This window comes from Perca flavescens, chromosome 13 (assembly GCF_004354835.1).
Source record: "Perca flavescens isolate YP-PL-M2 chromosome 13, PFLA_1.0, whole genome shotgun sequence".
Lineage (NCBI taxonomy): Eukaryota > Metazoa > Chordata > Actinopteri > Perciformes > Percidae > Perca > Perca flavescens.
The window spans coordinates 2,713,465-2,733,198 of record NC_041343.1 but is presented as its reverse complement, the minus strand read 5'-3'; the positions used below and the strand labels follow the sequence as shown (position 1 = coordinate 2,733,198).

At 42.4% G+C, this 19,734-nt stretch overlaps 1 protein-coding gene across 3 annotated transcripts in view; it reads right to left on the bottom strand.

Moving 5' to 3' along the window:
- Nucleotides 1-10,439: 10,439 nt before the first annotated feature.
- Nucleotides 10,440-19,734, bottom strand: part of LOC114566355 (disks large homolog 1-like) — a 152,708-nt gene continuing 143,413 nt past the window's right edge. For all 3 annotated transcript variants that reach the window (XM_028594739.1, XM_028594740.1, XM_028594741.1), the window contains exon 7: nt 10,440-11,038. In XM_028594739.1, the coding sequence (XP_028450540.1) occupies nt 11,006-11,038 (33 nt within the window). In that variant the 3' untranslated portion in view covers nt 10,440-11,005. The remainder of the gene's footprint in view (nt 11,039-19,734) is intronic.

Here is a 19,734-nt window from a genome sequence, read left to right as displayed (position 1 = left end):
TCACACCCAATGTTCTAAATTATAGACCATGGGTGTCAAACTCATTTTCCCAGAGGGCCACACTGAAAAGACAGAATCCCACCGAGGGCCAGACATGGAGAGTTTATTGACGTGCTTTTGTTACCGCATGTCACTTTTTTTTTTTTACATTTTGGTAGCTTTTTTCCTCATTTTTGTTGTTTTTGTTCAGACTTTTTTGTGGCTTTCTCAGACATTAAGTCACCTTTTTGTAAACTTTTTGCTTTTTGTTGAATTTTTGTTGACATGAAGCCCTACAAAAGTCATCAAAAGAGTTCCTTAGCCATCGTAGAATTTAGCAAATCAAGAAAAACAATGATTACATTTTTTTTAACAACAACCAGTTTCTCAGCCTGAATATTAAAACTCTCTGCTGCTTCTTCTGGGGGAATTTATGAGTCTCAGAGTCGGCAAATCTGCCCAAATTCTACTTTGAATGTCAGCTAATTTGCAGTTTAAAAAACTTTCCTGTGTTTTTGGTTTGGTGCACAACTAGGAGGGCCAAAATGTATTGTGAACCCAAATTGATGTACGGGCCGGATTTAAATCTGCAACGGGCCGGATTTGGCCCGCGGGCCTTGAGTTTGACACCTGTGGTTATAGACCAACATCAAGAGAACAGTGTCCCCATTTCTAACTTTTCTAAATTCAACAAAAGCATAACTACAAGCCGTGCACATTACCAGACATATACCTCCCTCCTCCATTCTGTAATACCACGCCCTCCCTTTTTCTTTTACATTATTTATATCATTTATTTATTTTATTTCCTTTTTTTATTTGTTGCCCCAGCAGTTACCACTTTACTCATACACATAGGCACACACTATCCACACTAATGCATAACATGTTTTTCCAACACCTTTCAACACCCTAACCGTGACCACCCAATGTGAATCACAGATCATTCCTCCAATCTCTAATAATACGTCCTTGTCAACTGTCCTGTCCAGTCCTGTCTTGTCAGTTCTGATATCGTCCCGTCTCCCTTCCCTCTATTGTCTGTCTGTCATCATGTCGCATTTTATGTGTTATGTATTACACTCTGTACGTGGTGTTTTAATCCCCCCCGCCCTTATATGGATCCAGGGTCTCACTAAAACAGGGTGAATGGTTACAGTAGGGCAAGAGTAAATGCACTGAATGTAATTCTAAATCTGAATGTAACATACTGTATATATACAAATATATAGCTTTAGTAAAAATAAAGTTGTCCTCCATCCATCCATCCATCCATCTTCGTCCGCTTATCCGGTGTCGGGTCGCGGGGGGAGCAGCTCCAGCAGGGGACCCCAAACTTCCCTTTCCCGAGCAACATTAACCAGCTCCGACTGGGGGATCCCGAGGCGTTCCCAGGCCAGGTTGGAGATATAATCCCTCCACCTAGTCCTGGGTCTTCCCCGAGGCCTCCTCCCAGCTGGACGTGCCTGGAACACCTCCCTAGGGAGGCGCCCAGGGGGCATCCTTACCAGATGCCCGAACCACCTCAACTGGCTCCTTTCGACGCAAAGGAGCAGCGGCTCTACTCCGAGCTCCTCACGGATGACTGAGCTTCTCACCCTATCTCTAAGGGAGACGCCAGCCACCCTCCTGAGGAAACCCATTTCGCCGCTTGTACCCTGGATCTCGTTCTTTTCGGTCATGACCCAGCCTTCATGACCATAGGTGAGGGTAGGAACGAAAACTGACCGGTAGATCGAGAGCTTTGCCTTCTGGCTCAGCTCTCTTTTTTCGTCTGGCGGTGCGATAGATTGAATGCAATACCGCACCCGCTGCGCGATTCTCCGACCAATCTCCCGCTCCATTGTCCCCTCACTCGCGAACAAAACCCCAAGGTACTTGAACTCCTTCACTTGGGGTAAGGACTCATTCCCTACCTGGAGAAGGCATTCCATCGGTTTCCTGCTGAGAACCATGGCCTCCGATTTAGAGGTGCTGATCCTCATCCCAACCGCTTCACACTCGGTTGCGAACCGATCCAGTATGATGATGCCATCAGGACCACATCATCTGCAAAGAGCAGCGATGAGATCCCCAGCCCACCAAACTGCAACCCCTCCCCACCCCGACTACGCCTCGATATCCTGTCCATAAATATTACAAACAGGATTGGTGACAAAGCGCAGCCCTGGCGGAGGCCAACCCTCACCTGAAACGAGTCCGACTTACTACCGAGAACCCGGACACAGCTCTCACTTTGGTCATACAGAGATTGGATGGCCCTGAGTAGAGACCCCCTCACCCCATACTCCCGCAGCACCTCCCACAGTATCTCCCGGGGGACCCGGTCATACGCCTTCTCCAAATCCACAAAACACATGTAGACCGGTTGGGCATACTCCCAGGCTCCCTCCAGGATCCTTGCGAGAGTGAAGAGCTGGTCCGTTGTTCCACGACCAGGACGGAATCCGCATTGTTCCTCCTCAACCCGAGGTTCGACTATCGGCCGAACCCTCCTTTCCAGCACCTTGGAGTAGACTTTACCAGGGAGGCTGAGAAGTGTGATACCCCTATAATTGGCACACACCCTCTGGTCCCCCTTTTTAAAGAGGAACCACCACCCCAGTCTGCCACTCCTTTGGCACCGTCCCCAGACTTCCATGCAATGTTGAAGAGGCGTGTCAACCAGGACAACCCCTCCACACCCAGAGCCTTGAGCATTTCTGGACGGATCTCATCAATCCCGGGCTTTGCCACTGTGTAGTTGTTTGACTACATCAGTGACTTCCGCCTGGGAAATCGGCGACAATCCCCCGCTATCCTCCAGCTCTGCCTCTAACATAGAGGGTATTAGTCGGATTCAGGAGTTCCTCAAAGTGCTCCCTCCACCGCCCTATTACCTCCTCAGTGGAGGTCAACAGTGTCCCATCCTTACTGTACACAGCTTGGATGGTTCCCCGCTTCCCCTCCTGAGGTGGCGAACAGTTTTCCAGAAACACTTTGGTGCCGACCGAAAGTCCTTCTCCATGTCTTCTCCAAACTTCTCCCACACCCGCTGCTTTGCCTCTTTCACGGCAGAGGCTGCAGCCCTTCGGCCCTTCGGTACCCTGCAACTGCCTCCGGAGTCCTCCGAGATAACATATCCCGGAAGGACTCCTTCTTCAGTCGGACGGCTTCCCTGACCACTGGTGTCCACCACGGTGTTCGTGGGTTACCGCCCCTTGAGGCACCTAAGATCCTAAGACCACAGCTCCTCGCCGCAGCTTCAGCAATGGAAACTTTGAACATTGTCCACTCGGGTTCAATGCCCCAGCCTCCACAGGGATGCACGAAAAGCTCCGCCCGGAGGTGTGAGTTGAAAGTCTGTCGGACAGGGGCCTCCTCCAGACGTTCCCAATTTACCCGCACTACACGTTTGGGCTTACCAGGTCTGTCCAGAGTCTTCCCCCACCCCCTGACCCAACTCACCACCAGATGGTGATCGGTTGACAGCTCTGCCCCTCTCTTCACCCGAGTGTCCAAAACATACGGCCTCAGATCAGATGAAACGATTATGAAATCGATCATTGACCTTCGGCCTAGGGTGCTCTGGTACCAGGTACACTTATGAGCATCCCTATGTTCGAACATGGTGTTCGTTATAGACAATCCATGACTAGCACAGAAGTCCAACAACAAACAAAAACAAAAACAAAAGAGAACTGTCCCCATAGTGAACACAGATGCAGCTGCAACAGTAATTAATACACAGGAGGTTAGTATGCAATGCAGCTTTTTAATGGTGAATATGTGAAAGGCTGATTACAAATGTCACTACTACAATTGATTGTAACATCATCCGACATCATGGTTCTAACTTCCACTGCTACAAAGATGATGTACTGCTGTACAAGTGCACTACAACCATTGCAACCTGCTCCACCCTCACCAACTGCTTTACTGAAATTAAAGGTTGGGGCTCAGGAGGCAGAGCGGTCATCCTTCAGTTTCAAGGTTGGCAGTTTGATTCCTAAGCTCCTCCTGTTCGCATGTCAAAGTGTCCTCGAGCGAGCGAGAGGCACTAAACCCAAGTTGCACTTTGCTCTTTAGGATGGGTTAAATGCAGAATTTCAACAAATTCACAACGTTGTGCTCACTGACCATTGATCAATAAAGTTTAAAGCATGGATGCAGCTTACTCTGATACCAGCAGAGTTGGATTCATTGTAGTGACAGCGTGGGCAGTTTTTGCTGGATACTGTCGCCAATGACAGCTCTCACAGGGCTGAATGTTCGTTATTGCATGTTTACTTCAACAGAGGTGTGCTAGAGAACTTTAAAATCCCTAAGATAAGATATGCCAAACCCAAACTATCAATGCCTTTAACAATCTCGCTGCCCGACAACCTATCCTAACCTTCAAGGTCAATGCCTAACCTTAACCATCTTGCAAGTTTGGCAAATCCGGGGTTACTATCTAGACACGACTGGAAATGAAGGAGTCATGGCGGAGAGGAAGAAACAGTCCTAAGCAGAGCTTCTTTTCACAAAGAAAGATGACAACATAAAATAGCACATTGTACAGTAACATTGGGCTTCATGATCAAACAATTTCTCTCTCTCTCTCTCTCTCTCTCTCTCTCTCTCTCTCTCAATTGCACTGACGCTGGAAACCTGTGTAGGCCAACCTTTCCACACAGTCTGTGTGAGTTAATAAGGAAATCGATAAAGGTTTCGACCGATAAGCAGAATCAATAACGCCATTGGTATCAATAAAATCTTATAAATTCCTTAGTGCCTTTAATTTGTTTAGTTTTTCCCGTGCAGCCTGTTTTCACATGATTAATAATTATGTGTGCTGCTTTTATATAGTATTGTTTGTGAGCCGATGTGTGTATTTGGTCAGTTTGATCAGTGATTCTCAATGCTGTGACACAGCACTAGTTTCTGCTCTAGCATTACAGTGTACCTTTTTGTTCGCACTTAATGGACCATCGTTGTCGTTGTGTACGTGTGTATATATTATGTATGTATATGTACATACTGTATATTGAGTTTAGTAGTATTAGTTATGTGTGTAGCATTTAAAAAGAAGTTTGTGCGCTCACTGTTGACGAGTCAAGAGCTCATCAACCTCCAGAATTGAAACTGAATTCATTAATTGGCAAATTAAATGGCCCTTTTTGATGGCTGGTTCCTGGAGGTGAATTTAATGGAAGTTAAATTATTTTATAGCCCAAAGTTGACTGCAATCACTACTTCATCTGTTGTACCAATTAACATGTTTACGATGGATGTTTTGGTGCCTCTTGCGGCTAGTTAATTATCGTTACATATTTTGGTAACCTTTGAGGCGTTTACAGTTGTCTTTGACACTACTCTCTCAACAACCCTTCAACATTAAATCTCATGACTGAAACTGCCTTTTTTTGCTTAAAAAACAGCTTGTCTCTGCCCATCCCATCTTATTCTCTGCTGTTGAAACTCTGATCCATGCCTTCACCAAATTCAAACTTGACTACTGCAATAGCATTCTTAATGGCACATCACCCAAAGTTGTTAATAAACTCCAGTACATCCAAAACACTGCTCGTCTGCACACTCATTCCCGCTCCTGTGACCACATCACCCCTGTCCTAGAACCACTCGACTTGCTTCCTGTCACACAATGGATTCAAACGTTTCACCACTGCCACACTCCCTTCTACAACCTCTGGTCCTCTGATGCCAACCTCCTGTCCCCACCATCAGGGACCAAACACTGGACTAGGACCCATAGCCACCCTGTTCTTCTGGAACCCTCTTCACAAACACATATATGACTGCACCAATCTATCTATGTTCAAGAAATGACATAAACAATGCTTTAATGTTAGTTCTAATACTTTGTGCCTGTCTCGTGTTTTGAGTTTTTTAGGTTCTTTCTTGTATTTCATTCATTTATTACTTTTACTTTACAATGTCATTGAGTATCTTGAAAAGTGCTCTTTAAATAAAATCTTTCATTACTATCATTATTACCCCTTAAATCACCTCTTTGGAAGTTGTCACAGCGTTAATAGAAGATCCATATGGCAGTCTGCCTTGTCATTGTAATTAATCATTTATAATAAACCTTAACAGGGGCAGGTATACCTCAGTCATATGTGGAGAAATTTGAATTTAGATTTATATTTGGTGACACTTAATACTAAGTTGGCCTGAATGTTATCTATAACCTTCCGTGATTGCTCCGGTGCTGCCGGAAATTCCGCCGGATGCATGTCTTTTACGTTTCCTTTCGCTTTCTTTGTGTTGGTATTTTAAAATTGGTGGATTTATGAGGACTATGGTTAACTGGTCCTACTTAACTACTATTTTGCAGCGGCTCAGTTTAGCACCGCCTATGACCATTCTGATTGGTTTAAAGAAATGCCATTAAACCAGAACACGTTTTCCTCCCATCCCCAAATACTGTGTGGAGTAGCCAGACCCCCCTTCAGCGTGCTTTGGAGGAGGGTCTGGCAAAGCGAGACTAGCCTGAATGTAATGCTCACCTTAAAGGTGACAGGGCATCAAAATTGACAGTGGGAATGGTTTAGACTGACATGTTAAAAGTATTCCATATTCTTAGTATTATATTCATTCATTACCATGACTATTCTAAAGCTATTTAAAATGAACCCAGAAACAAATAAATAAAAGTTAGTTTAACAACAACAATGTCATGTTGCCAGGAGCGCTGCCATAGAATACAATCACCATAAATTGTTGCACACAGAAATAATCCCATTAACTGCTGGAAGCTGTGCTGCTTCATCCTCCGCACACCCACCAGAGCAACCGAGGGACTAAACTCCCCATCCGTACAGCCTGACACCCCTGTTTCACCAGCTTAAACATCTCCAGCTATAATGAAGTGTAAACTAGCATCTACTGCACACTGGGGGTCAAAGGAAATAATCTTCGGCCTTTCTCCAGAATGGCAGGTGCTCCCCGTGACAATTAAGTATCTTCATACAAATACCTTGGAGTCACAGAGCATATTTGTAAAAAGATACAGCGGCGCCTTGACTTTCTTCCTAGGCTTAGATCCTTGTTTAACTCAGTGATTGAGTGAGTGGCATGCTGTACTGCAGCACAGCCTGGCTCAGCAGCCTATCTGCTAAAGTTACAACTAAATTATATAATCAACTCAAAGTTTGTGCCAGATCATTGCTCAAACTGTTGCACACTCCTTTCAAACAGCCCACAAGAAGAGCATGCTCAGACTTGCTAACAGCATCTCTTCTGACTCCATGTGTATTTTAAATTCTGAATAATAACTTCTGCCGTCTAACAGGCAATTTAGAGTCCCTTCGTTTGGATACAACAGGCTTAAGAACTTTTTTATACATCAGTCTATCCTGCTGCTAAACCAAAATCAGTGTGCTGCCGATTACGATCTGGATCCGAGGCTATCATGAAACATGTTTCGTTGTCATGGCTGATGATAGGTCTTCATCTTTGTACTATATGTGTCATTGTTAAACTTGTTTAACTCTGTATTTTCCTTTTCTTTTTTTAGAGCAGGGCTGCTCGGGAACGCAAAATGAATTTCAGTGTAAAGTGACTATGAAGGTGTATTGTATCATATTGTATACAGTGACAAATGTCAATAAAAATATTAATTTGAAACATATTTCCTTATTCTCCCTAGGCTAACTGAAAGAGCCATAGTTTAAACTTCAATCTCCAGTGTAAAGTGGAAGATACTGAACACATTGAATCATAGGCATCATTATGCGATTAATATCACAACCCAGAGAGCAGTGAAAATAAACTCAGTGGAAACCTAAAAAGCCAATGGTTATTGACGTGATATATCACCAGCCAGCTACTTCATTAACTGATACCACGCAAGTCTAATAGGAAATATTGAATCTAATGAATTCCATAAATTTAAGGAACCTGTTGGACGGAAAGCTCCATTTCAAATTACACTGCATATAAGAAATGGAACATCAGAGGAGCAGTGGATGGTTTCATTATTGTTGTATATGCAGCTGCTTTCTCAGTGTTTAAACTTACAATGAAGGATCTTTTGACAGAGTCATGTATCTTTTTTTAGTCAAGATTAAAAGCTTTGCCCTATGAGACTCAACTGCTGCCTTTTTATTTTTGTTTGTCTGCATCTTCGGTTGATCTCAATGCTGCTTGCTTGGCCAGGTTGCCCTTGAAGAGGAGTCTTAATCTCAGTGGGATTCAAATTAAGTTAAATACAGATTGAATAAGTCAAACCTGTGTGCTGGTATCTTACAAATACATTGTTGTATACAAGGCATGGCCAGTCTGTCATTAATTAGCTAAAGGGCTTGAAAGAAAAGGGCAATAAAAGCCTGAACATTCTAGACATTTACAATGAAGGCCTTCGAACACAGAGGTGTCAATCAGTCTCCTAGCTTCTGGCAAATGCAAGCTTTCTAACCTGTGATACGTCCTCAGTGTCACAGTGTCTTTTCTTCAGCTTCTCTGTCAGGGTCTTTTTCCACTTGCAGACAGTGACTAGCGAGGGCCATTTCACTGGGCTTAAATTGAGATTGAGCCCCATACTCAGGCTCCCTAGGTCCGGGGCCCAGCCTCGCAGGACCTCCATGGACAATCTTTTCTTGAGGGTCCCCAGGTCCTCGGAGCGGACAGGGGACAGGAGGTTTGGAACACTTCCTCCGTGGACAGTGTAGTCCAGGGATGAGTTGCTTGTCATGCTGGTCCACCGCCGTTTTATCATAAAGCTCATCTTGTACCTGGTTTTAACTCCAAATGTACCCTGACTGACAGAGGTCACCAAGCTGCTCAGACAGCTTCTACAACCAACCAACCAGGCATCCTGTTTCAGTAAAGATATCCCGGTGAAGACAAAAAAGTTCAGTAATGTCCCACATCTTCAAAAGTAAAAAAAAACATGGATCAGCTGTACCTCTAGACACCGGCTCATACTGTTTTCAAAATCAGCTTCTCCTCCATGAGAAGAAGTTCATGTGGATAAGAGGCTCTGCACCAGCAACAAAGTGCATTCTTCACACAGGAGGACTTTAGAACAATGGATGTAGTGGAGCTGTTGAGGACAGATGGCTGTAGGGGAGCGTAAGCCAGGGGAAACACTTGCGACACATACTCAATATATCTGATTGGGTGAGAGCTGCAGTGGCTGGGCCACAGACGTGGATCCGATTGGATTAGACAGAGAAGAGTGCTGGGTGCTGGAGCCCACTGATATAACTTACATGGAGGCATAATTAATGCCTGAGGGAAGTCAGCTCTGTCAGGAAGCCAAAACTAGATTAGAGACAGATCAATGGAGCACATCAGGAAAAGAGGTGGAGCAACAGTGGCCCATGCCACAAACACACCACAATGAGCAAAAAACAAATGGATTAAACAACATAGTCACTGCAGTGGGAGGTAAATCAAATACTGGTACAATGGTGAACACTGGCTTGGGGCTAATTAACAATTCTCAGAATAGAGCAGCTTTAACCTTTTGTCTCACTCTTTTGTGATTGGAGCAATCAGAGAGGAGAGGTTCAGCCAAAGAAGATTGAGATGAGCGGCTTCATCTACCTGTTTGTCTCCTATTCTTCCTTCTCTCACTTTGTGATCTCTGTCTATTTTATTTGCTCATTTGTCAATGACCTCTTCTCTCTCTCGCAGCCCACGACCGTCTCCCTCCCACACACTGGCCTCTCATGTGCCTTACTCATTTTCTCCCTGCCTGTCTTCCTGGTGGATCAGGCTGCAGGAGGATGTGTGGATGTTAGAACAACTCAGACCGGGGGGCCCTGGCTGCCTGGAAGCAGCACTCTCTGCTTCAGTGCTGGATAACGGCAGGATTAGACTTGCCTGGCGTGACACTGATAACCACTTGCAGGTTATATATTAAACAAGGTTAGCAGAATGTGAACACTGTGCTCTGCTCACAGCAGACATGTTGACGGGCTTAAAAATAAAGAGTCCAACAGAAAACTCCATCACACACTGCTACATTTCTATGTCACTCGGTTCTCCAGGTGTTTGACATCGGCCCTCTCAAAAACCCACTTGGCTATCAAGCTACTGGAGTGCACATCCATTATTGAAGAAGCTGGTTCCCATGCAGCAAATGGCTGCTTTGCCACCGGGACATCGTGAGAGTAACAACCACAGGAGAGTAAAAGAGAGGCAGAGAGAGAGAGTGAGTGAGAGAGAGAGAGAGATTGGGAATAGAGCCAGTTAATCCATGCATGGAAGTGAAAAAGGGAGGCAGAAGAGGAGAGAATAGGTATGTGGAAGAAAGGGTCTCAAAAATATCAAGTGTGATGAATGACAAGTAGAATTTGTGAAGCATCAATCAGCAAATGTTTGATATTTTTAGAGATACAAAACTACTGCAAAGAAACTCCTGCACACTGTCAACTTGCAAAAAATATAAAGTTTAATAGTAAGCAATGTTTCAGTACGAGACCATCTTCAGGAAAATGGTGTGGTACATCCTGAGAAGCCATCTTTGTAGGAGGTGACTGTTTTTGTGCACCAATCAACAACTTCCACATGAAATCAGGCATGAATACATAACATTCATTTACATATCCATTACTATAGATAGCTTAAACTTAAATACAACACTCTCTATGGTAACAATAATAATACTTATCATACCAGAGAAATTTATAGTAGATGGATGTTGATTTTTGTAGAATGAATGCACACAAAAAATTATATAAAGCATTCATAGACAGACATATTTCCAAAACCTGCTGGTACCTTATCCATTAATAGATAAATAAAGGAAAAAAATATCACAATAAACACAAGTCCTCACAAAACAATCAATGGGCAATAACTTCATACTTTACATTAATTTCTGTGTTAAATAACACTAAAATGTATAGAAAAACTGAAAAAGTCAACATCATAAATATTACTTACAAAACTCCACACTATTATACAAGTACAAAAAACCATCAGGGCCTCAAAAGATTGATGCGGCATCATTGCATACATGGACACAATCAACAGGACACATAATATAGTCCTGATAATATATTTGCATATTCATATGTATCCAGGACTGTTAAGAGCTGGACAGGGAATCCCTCAGGTGAATCTTAGGTAAAAAGGCATATACAGAAAATAATTAGAAAACATGTTCAGAATCACAAGAAAATATTAAGAATGAATTCATCATTAAGTCTCAATGTTTGCAGAGTGTGAATCCAGTAGGCCTCATGCTGTTTGAGTAGTTTGTCATGGTCACCACCCCAGGGTGGTAGGGTGACCTGTTCAATGCCAAAGAACCTTAATGAGGCGACGTCGTGGTGAGCATCGTTGAAATGTACAGCTACAGGATAAACCCGATTGTTTCTCCGTTTTAGTGCTCACTGATCCTTGTTTTCATTTTCTGGTGGTTTTTCCCAACATATTCAAAGCCACAGGGACAGCGTATCATATAGATCAGTGTTCCCCAAAAATAAATAACATTATTTCCGTTTAATTGAGTATCAGAGTCTGAAAGATGTCTTATTTGGGAAAATGACCAGATTCTCTCCCTTCTCTTCCTCTTGAAACTTGTCGCGTGATATTTACCGCTCAATGAAGCCCACAAACTTGCTAAAAAAATGAGTAAACAAACGTCTGTGCAGAGCTTCTTTGCTCAGAGGAAAGGCTCGCAGAGGAGGAGACAGAAGAGGAGCACACAACTTCAAAGAAAAAGAAATTTAACAGACAATACCAGGAGTCCTACTTAAAATACAGATTTATTGCAACAGGTGAATCTGTAGCCCGCTCTGCATAATGTGTGGCGACAAGCTAGCAAATGAGCCAGTGAAGCCTTCAAAAGTTATTTGAGTTATAAGAAAAAAAATTAACGCAAAGGACAGATGCAATTGCTGAGGGCCACCACATCAACACATTTGAGTGCACTGAGAGCGTCATACTTAGTGGCTAAAGCTAAGGCTAAAAAAACCTTTACGATCGGTGAAGAACTGATCCTGCCCGCCATTAAGGACATTTGCCATGAAGTTCCAGGAGAGGCTGCAGTTAAAAAGATAGCACAAGTGCCTCTTTCGGCTAGCACCGTCACTAGCTGTATTGAGGAAATAGCGGAGGACATTGAGGCGCAATTGTTGGAAAGGATTAACAAGTCGCCGTGGTACGCAATCCAGGTTGACGGGTCTACTGATATTGAGAACAAGGCAAAACTACTTGTTTATGTGCAATATCTTTATGAGGAGGATGTGCATGAGGATGTGTTATGTGCACTATTGTTGCCAACCAACACCACAGCTGTTGAACTATTCAAGTCACTGGATGATTACATATCAGGAAAACTGGACTGGTCCTTTTGTGTCGGCATATGCACGGATGGAGCTGCTGCCATGACTGGGCAGCTTTCTGGTTTAACTACTCGGATTAAGGAGTTTGCACCTGGATGTGAGTCTACGCACTGTGTCATTCACAGAGAAATGCTGGCCAGACGAAAAATGTCACCTGGACTTAACAGCGTATTGAATGAGGTTGTTAAAGTAAATACTACGTCAAAGTACATGCACTTAACTCCCGTTTATTCAAGCAGCTTTGTGAGGAGATGGATGCAGAGCACAAACACCTTCTCTTATACACAGAAATAAGATGGCTTTTGAAAGGGAGATCGCTGACCAGAGTGTTTGAGTTACGAGAGCCACTGCAGAGACTGAGACATTTCAGTGACGAGGAGTTGTTCATCACCTATTTGACAATCTACTAATACAGTCTGATTGGTTGTACTCAGTATGTACTGATACGATACAATATACTCAATAAAAAAGACAAGCAAGAGCAAAAGAAAATAGATGTTTTCTTTTAGGTTTCTGTGAGTTCAGTTTACTGTAAATCCAGTTTGAAATAAGTGAGGCAACAACCCCTGTTCAGTTGGACACCATGCTAACAAAGACCAGAAAGGAACAGGGTGGTTCATGGTGATGAGTGGGTAAGTGTTTAAAGAAGCTTGTGAACACTTTGTAAAGGGGAACTATTATATAGCATTTTCAGGTTCATACTGTGTTTGTACTAGGACATGTTTACATGCTTTAATGTTCACTTTATCTGTATTCTCATACTGCCCATGGCTGCTGCACCTGTATTCACCCTCTGTATGAGACACTCTGTTGGAGCACCTGCCTCTTTAATCCTTCCTCTTGAAAAAGCCCAGTCTGCTCTGATTGGCCAACATGTTTCCCTAGTAACTCAGTAGCTGGAGCTACTGCAACGGAGTATATAGCAGGACTTTGTATGGCTTCTAAACCAAATATTACACAACCGGATATGTCCCAGCAGTTATGTGACAGAAAATTGGGGAGAAATGACCAACAGTGGCATCCAAGATTACAGCTCTCTGACGTTAGCATGCAGCTACTTAATAGTTAGCAGTATGCTAACGTTAGAGTGTAATGGAATGAAGCAGCACTTTCTACCATCAAGATAGATAAAGGCAGATAAAGGCTTCTGAACCAAATACTACCCAATCAGACATGTTTCAGCAGTAATGTGACCTGAAATTGGGGGAAATTTAACAACATTGGCAGCCAAGATGACATCTTTTACAGCCGTTAGCATGTAGCTCCAAGTGACGATGATAACACAGTTTTAAGCAGTAGCTTAAAAAAAACAAAAAACAAAAACACTCCAGTCCTGCCTACCTGGAGCAGATGACCAATCATAGAAGGCCGGCTTAGAGTTGCGTAACACTTAGCCGAGAGTAGACAAAACTGTCGAAACCGGAGAGTTCAGAACAGTTGGAAATCGGAACGTTTTAGCTCACAGGGATTTCTCTAAAATAAGTTTACCTCATTGTTTGAAGTTTTGGCCACGTTTTACGTGAAAATCTGACAGTATAACATTGTAGATATGATAGAAAATACGGAAAAGCACAATATGTCCCCTTTAAACATGAACCATACCATTCACACTGAGACATAGCTGCTTCAAATCCAACTCACACTGCCACAACAGTTAAAGGCAGGCTACAGACATTCCAGTGTATGTTCATAGATTTGATTTTGCTGCGCTGTACAGGCAATCTCAGCAGTTTGTTTACACAAAGAGCCTTTCTCAGCAGATTACCGACACTGCCTGCTCAAAGAATAAACATACTGTAGTGTTTGGATACAGCATCTCCCTGCTCTCCCCACCCTAATGATGCAGCATATGCTGCCTTCAAGTGCACATCATACATTAAGACTTGTGACTTTTGCCAATTTCAATTTTGGCTTCTGAGACCTTCAATGACTTCCTGCTGTAAAACAATATATTTTAAGTAATTACATCTCTGCAACTCCAGTACTTTACAAAACCCTCCCCTGTCATATTTATGTACTACTTTGTTGGCTTAATGGTGTGGGCTCAGTTTGTAATTACGATATCTCTGACAGCAGACAGCCATTCAACAGCTGTGGGGGATGCTGTGATCCAGGCTAAGCCCTTTGAAATAAAGCAAAGTTTGCTGTGGACAGCTGTCGTGACAGATTAATTTGGGGTGTTTGGAGAGCAAGCTACTATTTGAAGTGGAGAGCCAGGTAGCCCTCAATAGCTCTCCCTCACCCTGTGACAAAATGACAGAGAGGAAGGGAAAGACTGTTGTGCTCATATAGTATGAACAGATGTTTTAGATTTTTATTGGAGAGTTGATACTAGTACAGAGAAAGACAGGAAACAAGGTTAGAGAGAGAAGGCATGCAACAAAGATTCCTGGCTAGAATCAAACTGAGAATGTTGCAGCTATGCATGTTAGCCCATAGGCCACGCGGAAGACTTTAAATAGAGAAATAAAGCCTCCATTGACTCGACAATACAGGTCAAACCACAGTACAATACATGTTTAAAGGAGTTAGGAGGCTACTATTACTAATAAATTATTATTTAAGTTATTTGAAGATGACTTTATATGTAAGTGATAACATGTTAATATGGTAGGGTACTATACAATAAGATTGAACAAACACCAGAGGCCTGTACTATGAATCCAGATCAACATGCCCTGGATTTATTTCGGTTACCCGTCTTCACCTAACCTAACAACCGAGGTCCCTCAGAATCTGTGTCACGACGGTGGTTAACAACTAGTTCAATCAACTCAGGGTTTCCCAATCCAGCGGCGTGTTCACATAAAAGAGGTGATGTTTGCACAGCATGACCAATCACAAACATCTACCAGAGCTGCATATTTTATATAAGAAGAGCTAACTATAATAAATAAAAACTTCCCCATCAGGCACTAGATCTGACCATAATTACACTTTTGCTTTCCATAAACTGTTGTTGCTTTAGCCTATTATTAAGCAATCGTGAGAGAAAATAAAAAAATATATAAAAATATAATTCAAACCAATGTGTGGCATTGGTAATACATTCAACAAACCGACAAAATAGCCTATACGTAATTCCCTCCGCTGAAAATCTATATCTTTCATAAAAATACCCATCAGAGAATGTTAACGAGGTTGTCGGTCTCTAATTGTTTTAACTTTTATGAGCGCGCCTCTCTCTCTCCGCCCACCGAGCTCGGCCTGGTCTTCTAAGAACCGTGATGCCGTTATCAATCGAGTATTGATTGGTCAGTAGGCGGTGCTTTAACATGACCTGCCCCCGACCAGGTTAGGTGTTCAGCATAAGTTACCACGGCGATTGAACCCGTTAACAAGTGATCCACCGTCGTGGTACACAAAACCCTGGGTTGAACCTGAAGTTACCTCGGTAACCCCAAATCTTGCTTTATAGTACAGGCCTCAGGCCTACTGTATGTCTGTTTGTTCTTGAGGTGATATCATCTGTGCGATAGCTCAGTGAGATCAGCGCTGGCCTTAAGACCCGAAGATTGCGAGTTCAAGGCCCAGGGTTTACGAGGTCACATCTTATTGGCGGTGGCAGTAGCTCAGTCTGTAGGGAGTTGGGTTGGGAACCGGAGGGTCCAAGTCCTCATATACCCCTTTTCCACCAAGGCAGAGCTGGTGCTGGTTCGGAGCCAGAGCCTAGTTTCAAATTGGTTCTTTGTTTTTCGACCACCAAAGCACCAGCTCCGAACCAGTAAAAGTGGTTCTTAAGTAGCATTAAATCATTGCTGGGCCAGAAGTAAGAACCGCTTACGTCAGCGGCTGGGGGCGGGGCTACCGTGGCCAACAAGACAAACTGAAACTTGTGACCGCCATTTTTGAATTAGCAAATAAACACGATGGACGTGATTAAACAACAACAGCAGTGGTCAGAGGAGGAAACAAGCTGCTTTCTTGCACTATAAAGGCGAGCCACACGAACACGTTGGATCCGCCGAGTTTGCATGCCGACGTAGGTCCGCTAAACCATGAACATCGATAGCAAAGCAACGTCCGCCATTGTTGATGGTGTGTTTGTGTTTGGCGCCACCGCGCTAACGTTGCTGGGAAAGATGAGACGTATACAGTGACGTAAGACCTTGCTCTGTGCCGGCTCTTTAGCCTGTGGAAAAGCAAACCGGTTCTTTGGAGGCTCCTCAGTCGAACCAACTCCGAACCGGCACTAGCTCTAGCTCTGAACCAGCACCTGGTTCTTGTTGTTGCGGAAAAGGGGTAATACGGACCAAAGTATGGTGGTGGACTGGTAGCTGGAGACATGCCAGTTCACCTCATGGGCACTGCCAAGGTGCTCTTGAGCAAGGCAACCCCCAACTGCTGTCCATCGACAGCTGCAGCCCCCTGACTCTGACATCTCTCCATTAGTGCATGTATAGGTGTGTGAAATTCAGGCCTGTGTGTAATGTGTATTTAAGATGTTTGTTATTATTAACAAACATCTTAATAATATGAACAGCATATAAAACATCTGTTCGACAAATGATAATCATAATAGCTCATTACAGGAAGCCCATCATTTGGAGCTACAGAAATCATTTGGCGAGTCTTTAGTTATTTAGTGTTCATCTTGTCTCCAGTTGTGATCCAGAAACAGCTTTAAACGCAGACAGTACCTGTGATATCATTTTAAACAGGATACATCATACTAACGGGCATAACCGGATTGGTCAGGCAAAACGCATCCTTTGCTTCATGTCAACCAGTGACTCATTCCCTACTTCCCTAGCACTGCTTTGCTCATCTCACTAACCATAACATAACCTGATTTCTGTGGTCCAATTTTAGATATAGCCCTTCAATTCTCTTTTTTTCCCATTGTGTTGCCCTTTTGTTACCAAAATACTAGTACTACATAATGATATGTGCACTAAATTGCTGTGAAACAGCTTTTAGCAGAGACTCTTTGGAAACATGCATACTGATATCATGTACAGAGACGGTATAAAGCCTGCATGGACAGCTTGCTACACGGTAACTCTACACATGACCCACTCTTTAGGCTTCTTTACAAATAAAGTTGTGTTCAAATTATTTTAAAACATTTTCTGAGAGAAACTTTAAAATGAATAACTTTGTCTGGGTCTTTGACTATAAATGTAATAGTCTGCAGTAGAAATAGGGATCTTTAAAAAAGGAAATTCAACAGCGTTAAATTTAGATGGGACGTGGGATAGTGCAGATACAGTAATTGAAAAGAGTTCTTTTCCAATTTGATCTCAAAGCACTGTTGCACAGACTTGTTCTGCTACAGACGAGTTGTCTGTTTTAATCACAACAGAATAATAAGTTGTGCGGGGAAAATAAATTGTCCTGGGAGAGGAAAGGAAAAGAAAGGAAATATTACTGATACAGCTCACAGGACCAAGAAAGAAACTATTCTGCTGATACTGAAAATGACTTGTTTTATTCAATAGTTTGATTCAACAGCAGGGCATCAGATCTATATTGTTTTCTGACTACGGGTTCTTTTCTACAGGTATTGAAAAATAACAATTAGGGAGGAACACTTTACCGAGCAGTTGTTGAAAAGGCATTTCAAAGACAACAACTTTACTTAGATTTATGAGTTAGCGTTACTGGGAGGTCATATAGTTGCGATGAATGTTTTTCTCAGACAGAAAATCATTCATTTATAATAAGAGAATATGTTACAGATGCATCGTTGCATTTCCAGTGTAGCATACAGTACCTTAGCCTGGATGTCTCATGAGCTAAACCGAGTAACATTTTCACTGTCACTGTGTCACGAGCCAAAGCATTAAAAGATTACGGAAGAATAACGTAATAATAACTATTTAATTAATAAAGCGTATTTCATGAAACCAAAGGACGCTTTACACAAGTAACGTTACAGGGGGACCAGGGACAAGAAAACAGTAGGCACACTAACACGGACTAAAAGGAATAAAATGTCTGCGCTAAATAGAAGTAAGTAAGCGTAATTTAATGTTGGCTACCGACGTACAACCACATTGCGCATTGTCAAGTTATTTCATGAATGAAATAGACATATTACATACCTGAGGGCCGTTTTTGAATAATTTACAATCCCGTAATTATCTCCTTCTGATGAAAGCCCGACTGAGCTGTGACTCGTTGTCTTTCACTTTCCCTTTTAGCTTTTAGTTCTTCTTCATTTAATTTCCTTCTTTCCTGTGGTGGTCCTGCCCTAGTATCAGCCATAACTACAACAGATAACTTCTACAATAACATGAAAATACAATTAGGCCTATATTAACCCATTTAGGCCTAAAACGCCTGCTAAAAAAGGCCCTTTTTGCCTAAGTACTTTTCTGTAACCCCCTCCCAAAACCTAAGGGTTTCCAGAAATATTTGTCAAAATTTGTCAATGCCTACTAACAATCTTAATTTCTCAGGCTCTATAACAGATAAAAACATGGAATAAAAAGCATTTGAGAGCTTACTTATTTGGCTTTCAACTCAACTGACTTGCTTGGCCATAAACTTCAAATGCATTTGAAAAAAAAAACTATAAACAACAAAAATATCAAAAATATTTTGAAAATCAGTACAGAGCCGTCTTTATTTCATTATTTCATACTTTTGAGGTACCAAAGTGACAAGTGAACATCACTGATAAAAAGCAGACAGAGGGTTACTTCTTCTTTACATAACAATTACATATTAATTTATGTTAAATTTGTTTCTTGTATTATTTGGATCGAACTTTGGATAAAAGAAATCATAACAAAATCCCTATGTATCTCTGTCACTCGCCCCAAGAATATTTCAGCCAATCACAGTACATATAATTGGCCATGGGCCTTGAAAAAGATGAAGCCGCTCAAAATGACGCAGATGCGTGATCAGGTCTTAAAGGTAAACACACACAGATGCGTGATCAGGTCTGAATGGGTTAAGAAATCTCCTGCTACATTTTACCTGGCGACACAGGCTTTACAGGTGTTACACCGAAATCTGTGACCCGTCAGAATGTGTTACTGTAGCGCCATCTACCTGCTGTAAATCATTCTGGGACTTCGCGGGAAGAATCTGCCCGGGCAGACGCATTCATAAAAACTATATAAAAATAGCGTTCTTTTCACTGTTAGTCTCGTTTGCTGTGACAGGTCATTTATGATCTTTAGATGAAAAATTACGCAGTTTCAGAATGATACTCTCAAATGCCTCTGTATTAAGCATGACTACAAACACATACAGTACATGTACACACTCACATGCACATACCCACACATCTCCATCACCCTTTGTCACACAATCCAACCAGCAGTCATTTACTTAAGACATCATGCAGATGGGTAAGAGTGCTACACATTCTACACTCAAAACTTCTCACACCTCCAATCTTTATTTTTCTCAAATGAATAAAAACGTATACACACATTAAAAACAGCTCAAGTATTAATTGTGCTATATAATGCTTAAAAACAGAATATTACTGTATTGATACATCATCTAA